Source organism: Microtus pennsylvanicus, chromosome 19, assembly GCF_037038515.1.
Source record: "Microtus pennsylvanicus isolate mMicPen1 chromosome 19, mMicPen1.hap1, whole genome shotgun sequence".
Lineage (NCBI taxonomy): Eukaryota > Metazoa > Chordata > Mammalia > Rodentia > Cricetidae > Microtus > Microtus pennsylvanicus.
This window is the reverse complement of record NC_134597.1, coordinates 22,975,584-22,984,627: the sequence shown is the minus strand read 5'-3', so window position 1 is coordinate 22,984,627 and position 9,044 is coordinate 22,975,584. Positions and strand designations below refer to the sequence as shown.

The 9,044-nt window shown below is 47.5% G+C and overlaps 1 protein-coding gene across 15 annotated transcripts in view; it reads right to left on the bottom strand.

Annotated features, from left to right (window-relative positions):
* The window catches only part of Ccdc136 (coiled-coil domain containing 136), a 30,820-nt gene that overhangs the window by 4,657 nt on the left and 17,119 nt on the right, over positions 1 to 9,044 (bottom strand). For 5 of the 15 annotated variants that reach the window (XM_075953793.1, XM_075953792.1, XM_075953805.1 and 2 more), the window contains 7 exons: positions 8,542 to 8,724; positions 6,927 to 7,121; positions 6,259 to 6,483; positions 4,434 to 4,940; positions 3,853 to 4,074; positions 2,574 to 2,855; positions 1,702 to 1,998 (listed from right to left, as the gene is read on the bottom strand). The exons of 2 other annotated variants lie outside the window; for them this stretch is intronic. In XM_075953793.1, the coding sequence (XP_075809908.1) occupies positions 1,702 to 1,998; positions 2,574 to 2,855; positions 3,853 to 4,074; positions 4,434 to 4,940; positions 6,259 to 6,483; positions 6,927 to 7,121; positions 8,542 to 8,724 (1,911 nt within the window). Of the gene's footprint in view, positions 1 to 389; positions 519 to 1,701; positions 1,999 to 2,573; positions 2,856 to 3,852; positions 4,075 to 4,433; positions 4,941 to 6,258; positions 6,484 to 6,926; positions 7,122 to 8,541; positions 8,725 to 9,044 lie in introns of those variants that run through there. 8 more of the 15 variants (XM_075953791.1, XM_075953794.1, XM_075953796.1 and 5 more) reach the window with 6 other exon arrangements.

Sequence of the window (9,044 nt, the reverse complement as noted above, 5' to 3'; positions counted from 1 at the left end):
ATGTCAAATGAGAAGCACAGGAGAGACCGGGGGACGCGTGGTTGTATGAAAAGACACAAACACACAGATCCAACAGATAATGAAGATGAGAGAACAAAGGGAAAAGAGAAAAGAATCAAAGGTTAAAAACCACATAAGCTGGAGCAATGGCATTTCTTCTCTGCTCCCAGAGCCTTGAGAAGAGCAGAGGAGTTCCTCATACAGGAAGCCTGCAACAGTTGCAAAACTGAGTTAAGCAGCAGACAGGTCCAAATTAGGTATCTGGACCAGTGTCCTCTCTAGTCATGTACAGCTCATGTCTTGTCAAGCAGAAATTACCAGCACCTAATCTTTCTTCTTGAGTCAGACACTCTGGAAAAGTGGAGCTTCAGAGAGGACAGTGGGCTTCCTTACAGGAATCGGGTAGATACTTTTTGCTGGATAACTCCAAGAAGAGCCAGCCACCTACCAGCTTTACTTTCCTTCAGTTTTAGAAGTATGCAGAGTTCTGGTTCCCAAAATCCCCTAGGAATCCAATGCTTTGGGAGACAAAATGTACCACATCAATCTAACAATAGAGGTTAGAGAGAAACTGAATTTGTATGTAATAATATGAATGCCAGTTGAGCTGTCTGCAAAACATTCAGGATCCACTGAGACAAAAGGGCATCTACATATGTAGACATCAACAATGCATTTGACTTTGAAGTACAGAAGGCAAGCTTCGATTTAGAAAAGTGGTCCTTGAGGTCAAGTCTATGAGCTCTGAACCAGTCTGTGGTAGAATATAAGTTCAAAAGAAACATTGGCCTGGGGAAAGGCTATAGTTACTCCTGTTTACATCCTAAGTAACAAGTCCTTCACCTCACGGTTAACAGGGAACTGTATACTGGATCATGAACCAGTAATGCAAACCCAACTGCTGGAAAATTCCAGATATCTATAAAGTGAGTGGGATAACCTATCACAAGAGACATTTTTCTGAACTGTAAACAGGGCTGATACATACCAATGGAAATGTGTCAGCTGCTAAAAGATGAAAACACTTCTCTAAGCAGCTGTTACCTCTGTTATCTGCATATACCCCAAGAATGAACCCCCCCACACACACACTCTCTCAAAGGCCCAGGAACTAAAGGCTGAGAGCAGTGACTGGTAGCAGACTGGTCAGTGTCCCTGCTGTGCAGACTGACTTTGAGCATCACCCGTACACTCCAGAGACCCAACTCTCCCATTCTATGATATGCAGAACCTAGTGGGTGATACAGGCCTACAAGCCACAGCACTAACAAGGGTTAGCTCTCACAGGGTATCATGGGAAACAGAGGATGAAGTGATTTGCTGAGGCTAGCAGAAATGAAGAAGGGCTTACATCATCAAGGTCCTCTGTGTCAGGGAGAGGAATGAGGGGACACTGTTGTCAGAGGGAGGTGACTGAGAGCTACACATAGTGTAAGTGACCTTGGTTCCAAGAAAAGGCAGCCATTGTGCAATGGAACTTGTCTACACCTGCCATTTTCCTTCGCCAGCCCCTTCCCATTCTCATACCCATGCCCACCACATAGTCTGGCCTCCTCTCTTGTAGAAGTGTACCCCTGGCAGGGCACCACATAGTCTGGCCTCCTCTCTTGTAGAAGTGTACCCCTGGCAGGGCCAGTCCTGAAAACCAGGACACCTGAGCCCCAGCTCATCCCCACTCGATCCAGCCTTGGCTGTGGTTACCTTTCTGCTCTCAGAAAGCGTAAGAGGGTTGCCTTCCTCAGCAGCCTCAGGAGACTCCTCCTCCTCTTCATTGTCTTCCTTATCCTCCCCTTCTCGGTGGCACTCTTCGTAGTCCCCATCCTCATCTTTTACGAATGCAGGCTCTTCCCTATGGTCTGGTGGCTTATTAGCTAGTTCACACAAGTCTTTCTTGTCTTGCTTTTCTTTCCTTTTTGCCTCTTCCATCTCTTTTTCCTCTACGGCTATCTCATCTAGTTTCCTCTGGCTGGCCTTGTAGTAAAGCACCACCTCCAGACTCTGCGGGGTGGAGGCAGGGTGGGGCAGGGCGGGGCTGCTGTTACCCATAAAGAATCTTACCCTCAAGACAGAAAGCTCTACTTGTACCCTGTCAGACTTCCGGTGTGCAAGACTGTATTTGGGACCACTAGCTAATCTTTCCGAGAGTGTTGTGGAGGGCAGTCACATTTAGTATGTTAAGCCAGCACTTCTTGTTTGACCATTAAGCCATTTTAAGCAATTAATGATAATTCAAAATTCTTGGGCTCTGCTCCTTAACTGTTGCTTCCTACCCTTCCTGGTAATGTTTATCACACCCAGTCCTCTTGAATAAATCCCTTTCTCTCTATCTAGTTGGTCTTTCTCTTGATCATGTGATGGCCTTAGGTCAGTGAAAGCGGTTGTGCATTCTCCCCATAGCACCCAGAGAAGTGATCAAATGTAGAATTATACAGACAGAACTCCTGCAGACATCAGTGGTACCAAAAGCCTTCCTCAAAGTACCTTTCTTGGCAGGAATTGTTAGTGGGGATGATGTTTCTTCCCGGGGTCTCCTCCATCCACCTGCCTCTCTGGCTACTAAGGCTGCAACTCACCTTTCCGTTGTCAAAGCTGCCGTCCAAGCTCTCTGAGCATGCCTTGCTCAGCTTCTTGTTTTTCACGCCATTGGCGTTCTTGTTCATGTTCTTATTGCCATTCTTCCCCCTGGCCTCGGAGCTAACAGAGGACCTGCTCTCTTTGAGCTGGCGGAGTTCTTCCTGACAACACTGCAGCTGCCCCTCCAGCTGTTCCTGCACTGCCAGAAGCCGCCCCTGCTCATCCATGCTAGCCTGGTATTGCAGCTGCAGCTCCCGCAGCTTAGTCTGCAGTTCTTTGATCTGTTGGTGGTGGGATTCCAGTTATCCACAGCATTCCCACCCAGTCAGCCCAGGCCCTTAAGGGACCGTTGCCTTGCAACTCTCCCTCCTAAAGCTCACAAGGAAGTGGACAATAAGAAATTCAATTAGACAATGATCTAAGCAGTTTCACAGACAGACAGCTTCCCCTAAGTCAAGGTACTAGAAGGTCTAAATCTAGGATGACAAAAATTAATATTAAATCAATAAATATTAGCACTATGTTTTTGATCATGACCTGTCTGGGGAATAACTAGAGGATTGACACCACTTCTGAGCCTCAGGCATTTATTATTATCTCATTCTTTTTCCAAGAACTCCTACATCACCTAGTTCATTTCTCTAGTAGATAATTACTTGGGGAATTATTGCATATACCTGGCAGTGTCCTGGGCACCTGCACCTCCCTTCTAGTAATACATACTTATAACCCTGTTCCCCAGTCTCAGGTTTTGCCTTCCTGAGCTGATGGCAACATATGGTCTGTTCAGTAAGTACCAATCAGACTAGGCTCACGTGGCCATTACTTTCTGGGTCTGTTCCATCTATCCCAGGCACACATGCAGGGCCCTCCCACTGGACAGTGAACCATGGTGGGTCAGAGTCCTGTCCTTGAATGTATATAACCTAGTTGGAAAATAAAAATAAAAAATAAATAAATAAACACAATAAGCTAAAAATAATCAAAGAATATTGGCAAGTAAATATATATATATATATATATATATATATATATATATATATATATATATATATATCTCCATACAAGTGCTCTGGGGTACAAAGTAAGAGAGAGAACAGAAGCAGCAGAGGGAGGAAAAGTAGACTGCTGGCCAGTATGGAACTGCAGTGAGCACTGAGCACTGTCCCTCAGATGCAGCAGACTGCCCAGTCTCCTGGGATCTGGCTTCCCGGCACTCCCCTCCCCGCCTTGGTCTCTAGGGACTTCCTGGGGGAACTCTGCCACTGGCACTGGTACCTCACTCTTGTCGCACTGGGGAGATGTGGACTTCTCAAGGCTCTCCATGCACTCCTTCAGCTCCTTCTCACAGATCTCCAGCTCGTCCTTCAGCTCTCTCTGTTTCACCAGCAGCCTGCACATCTGCTCCTGCAGCTGGCAGTGGTCCTCCTGGCTCACCTGGTACAGGGCCTTCACTGCCTGCAACTTGGTCAGCACCTTGGCCACTGTTTCCTCAAAGTGCTGCAGAGAGTGGGGGAGCAATGACGGCACCCCAAGAAGCATTTGATCTCTGCCTTACACTTTGCTAGGCCCTTCCCTGGAGCTGCCTAGGCAAGACTGTATTTCCTCCCAGAAAGAACATCCTGACTATGTTCAAAGTCCTTAACCCTAGGGTCTCTGTCCGAATCAGGCCACCTCTGTCAGGACTGAGGGAAGCAGGACAGCAATGAGCAGAAGCCTTACATACTTCAGAAAGTCTTCCAGGCCAGCCCTGACCCTGCTACTCTTTAACTCCTTATGCCCTTCCTCCCCTGGTAATGTTTCCCTCAAAGACAGAAACCCATCTTCCCCTGACTGACCAATCATCTAGCAATGGTTACCTCTATGTCTTCGGGCTCAGCTGGGTCCTCATCAGTGCCACTGCTAACGTAACTCTTATGAAGGGTTTCGGAGCTAGCGGCACTGCCATAACTCTTCTTATAGGTAACACTTGTGTTGCTGGAGAGGTAGCTCTTCTGATAGGCCTCATTGCAACTGGCACTGCTGTCATAGCTCTTGAGGAAGCATTCATTGCTGGCCTGCAAGCTCACATAACTCTTTTGATAGCATTCATTGTCCTCGATGGTGCTGTCATAACTCCTGTGGAAGCTTTCACTGCTGGGGGGCATGCTGCCTAAGGTCTTCCTGTAGGCCTCAAGACTCATTTTTATGGCGGGGGACTGAGTTTGGAGCAGCTGCATTTCTTCCATGCAGAGCTGTAGCTCAGCCTGCAGCCTCCTCCGCTCTTCCAGGAGCCGCCCATGCTCCTGCTGCAGTAGCTCCTGCTGCTTCTGACTGCCGTCGTATAGCTCCTGCAGAGCCTGCAGCTGGTCCATAAGCACCTTGGACTAAGGGGGAGGTGGGGGAGCAGGAGACATCACCATTACTCTGAGACATTTCAGTCTTTAGCTGCCTCTCTCCCAGAGCAGATGTGAGTTCTCACCTGAGAGAAGCGCAGGCACACACACCTCAGTGATTTTAGGGCTCCTGTTTCTGTTGGGTTTGTACTCTGGCAGCATAGGTGAGTCTCAAGCACACCCCGGCTCCCTACCACACCATCTTTTTAAATCAAGTGGACCCACGTGCCTGATTTTTAGGCTCAGTTATCTCCCTTACTCTTTATGGTCAAATCAGCCCAGCTGGGAATGTGTGAATATGAATTCTTTCCTTGGAAGATGCAGGCTTGGAATCAAGGTCTAGCTACCCACTAGTCCTTGTACCTTCTGCCCAGATTCTATATCTGGCCTTGAGGTATGTATTTCAGGCCCAGGTGATATTCAGCATTAGATACAATTGATTAAGCGAACAGTTTATATCTGGTTTTCCAGTCCCTATGTTACCCAGGCTTTCCAGCCTGGATATCTGACACCCCTGGAACGATCAACCTCCCTGCCCCTGTCCCTGTGTCCCCAGTTTGAATTTCTGCTACTTTCTGGTTCTCCTCGTTCATGCAGCCTCAACTGAAACTGTCCACCTGCTCTGTCTACGTCAGACCAAATTTATTCCCCAACTCAGAACAGACTTGTATGGAGATTTCTACCTATTTTTCCTCATAGGCATGACCACCTGGTAGTGCTTGAGAAACACTGGTTTTCTGTTAAGTCCCTGTGACCTGGCTTGGATAGTATGGTCAGTACCATGAACCTGTCTGTTGCAACTGCTTTCTTGGAGATGACTGGGCCCCGATTTGTTTGTGGAGCCTCAAAGTGTTAAACACTCAGAAAATGGAGTAGACTTTCCAGGTCATACAAAAAAGGCAATACATTTAGGACCAGTCCAAAGGAACCAAAACAAACACTGAATTGATTCCATGCATCTTGAAAATGCCTTGTTGATGGGACTGGATCCAGTGGTCAGACAGACTTCTGGGCTTCTTAACTCTGTTCTAGATGCTGATTACACTTCAGCTCTTCAAGCTGAATCATTCTATAATTCCAAACATCAAACCAGAGTGTGTGCCTCTGCCAAGATCCTCAGGGCATCCAAGTAAAGCAACAACTTACTGGAGCCCGCGGAGGACCCTGACTAGTGAAGGGTGGGGCTTTAGGCTCGGCCTGCTTCCTATCCCCCTGGGCCCTCCTGAGTCAACGCTTCCTGAGCCCCACTCCTCCCTCACCACACAGCGGTACCCACGAGAACCTTCTCCCTTCCTTCTGCTGTAGTTACCTTATTCTCACAACTGGAGGATTTAGGCCCTTTGGCATCCTGAGGGTTCGCCAACACTTCCTGGAAATTAGACTCTTTGAAACCTCGAAGTTCTCTGTGTGCTTCTAACTGTTCCTTTAATACACTTTCTTGATTCTTTATCAGTTTTCTCTGTTCGTCCTGCATGCTTTGGTAGAGCAGCTGCATTTCACACAGGTCTTGTAACTTTGAGAGCAGCTCCTGACTCTGAGTAGGGTGAGGAAGGAAAAGTGATGACTAAGGGGAAGCACACCACCTAGGCCCCATTCCTGTTGGGCTCCATCTCTTATTGATTCACCCAGTCTTCCGGGCAAAAGGGTTCTTTCTACGGAGCTCTGCTAACTGAGTAAAAAGATTCCTATGTGTGGATAGATTTTCCAGTCTACAGAGTGATTCTCGGGTGCATCCTCCAGATGGACCAAACAGCTAAATATACAATGTTGCGCAGATTTCAGAATATAAAACACATTTTAAGGTTTAAAGCCCTTATGCAGAAACACCCAAATCAGCTCTGTGGGGAGGATGAAGAGAAAGGAAGAAATGCTTGGCCAAGAAAGGAAAACGCTCACATCCCTCCCACGGGCAGTTCCACCTGGACGCTTCTTCAAGCAGCCTCCCCTGATCAGTGGTCTCTCCCTGGCAATGAGTACCTTCTGCAAGAGGCCACACTTGGGCTGTGGGAATGTGAGCCTGTGCAACTCTTCCTGCAGCTGGCCCTGCTCCTCCTGCAGCCTCTTCTGATCCTCCAGGAGTTCACACTGCTCCATCTGCAGGTGCCCTATCTCCTGCTGGCAGGCTTTGAACTTGTCCTGCAATTCTGTCAGTCTGGACAGCAGTGCCTCACACTATGGCGGGGAGGGGGCAGGGCAGGGTTACCATGTAAGGCGTATTTTGGAGGCTGGCAGAGCACTTGTATGCTCCCAGCCCCCTGTGACATACTAGGTCCTCTCTCTTCCCTGGTCAGTCACCCTGAGCGGACCAGACCCCACTGTGTAGTTTGGAGCAGTCTGCTGTGCACTCTTGGTAGCTATGCTCTCGAGTTTCATCTGCCCTCAGAGGTGATCTGAGAAGCAGTGATCTCAGTGTCCTTCTCTGTTCTCTGGCCCTTTCCTGTGACACTATCTCCACATCCCACACTATAGGCAATTCCAGCTCAAGCCACTCTGCTGATTGTCTTTAGACTTAATTTATTTTCCTCATCAATAAGAACTTAATTTTGACCTATTTTTCCCCTTAGTTTTGCTTTCCTTACCTTTACCCCCACCCCCACTGGAAACTGAATGTCTACCCGTCGGTGAGCTGCATCCCCAGTCTTAATCACGCTGTAAAACCCTTAGAGAAGATATGAGCTATTGCTAAATTCAGTTAAGACTACATTATCCTATGATTCTCAAAACCAGATATTTTAAAATCACATAAAATCTCAACGATGTGTACACTACCAGATCTCCCACTTCCTTTTTTAGGGGGTGGGAGGTGTTCGAGACAGGGTTTCTCTGTGTAGCCCTGGCTGTCCTGGAACTCACTCTGTAGACCAAACTGGCCTCCAACTCACAGAGATCCACCTATCTCTGCCTCCCGACTGCTGGGTTTAAAGGAGTGCATCACCACTACCTCGCCAGAATTTATTTCTTAAAGAAAGTGAGACAAAAATATTGTTCTGTTACAAGTCAGGTATGGTGGTTCATGCCTGGAACCTGAGCAGCTGAAGAGCAAGCAAGAGAACAGCCAGCAGTTCACGGGTGACCCAGTCTACACAGCGAGACTCTGCGCCAACCCTTCTCTCCACAAAAAAGTTTAATTTGAAGAAAGCAAAATTCATGATTTGAGAGTTTACTCCAAGACCAACTACATACATCCTAAAAGAGCATGGTTCTTCTAACAATCAGCACTCTGGGTGCAGACCAGACCCTAAGACCATTACCTACATCCTGCTTCAGACTCTGGCCCTGTTCTTTTTAGTTTACATAGACATATGGGTCTATGTGTATGCTCCTCCCTATAAATGACAAGACATCAATACAGTTATAATACCAATACAGAAATGTTTATATACATGGGGTTATAGGAAGACGGATGTTCACACTGACTGAGATCAGATGCACTGATCTACTAAGCTATGGCTCTTTCTCAAGTCAAGTTCAAGACTGCCTTTGTCTTCTGCCTTTAGCTGGGTAACCTCAACCCTTTGTCTTTGAACCTCCTTTCTCCCAAGCTGGTAGAAAGACTCTCCCAGACGCACTCAGCACTCTGAACGACAATTACCTTGTTGGAACAGTTTTCCTCGTCATCAAAAGGCTGGCTGGTCTTGAGTTCTGATAGCTCCTGCTGGCAGAGCAGGAATTCCTGCTCCAGCTGGTCATACATGTGCTTCTGCCGATCCAGCTCATCTTGGCTGGACTGATACAGGCCCTTCATCTCCTGAAGCTGGACTTGCATCCCTGAATTCTGGGTAGGGGAGGTCAGCCATCATCCTGTGAACATCTACCACCTCACTCTGGATCTGTCCGCCCCTGACATTCCCAAGCCTGATATCATCCAACTAGAGAGAATCAGTGAGAACCAAACAGACCTATCCCTAACAGGCTTGAGAGATTGCATTAGGAAAGAAGCAATGGGATTCCTTTCTGCAGCCTGATCTTCTGGTTTAAAATAAAAGGAGGCGTGGGTATCTCATGGCTCTAGTCCACCTCACTAACAATTCCTCCACAGAACTTCTACCAGGCCCACTCTGTTGTCACCCTCACAGAAGATCTGGTCTGGTATGT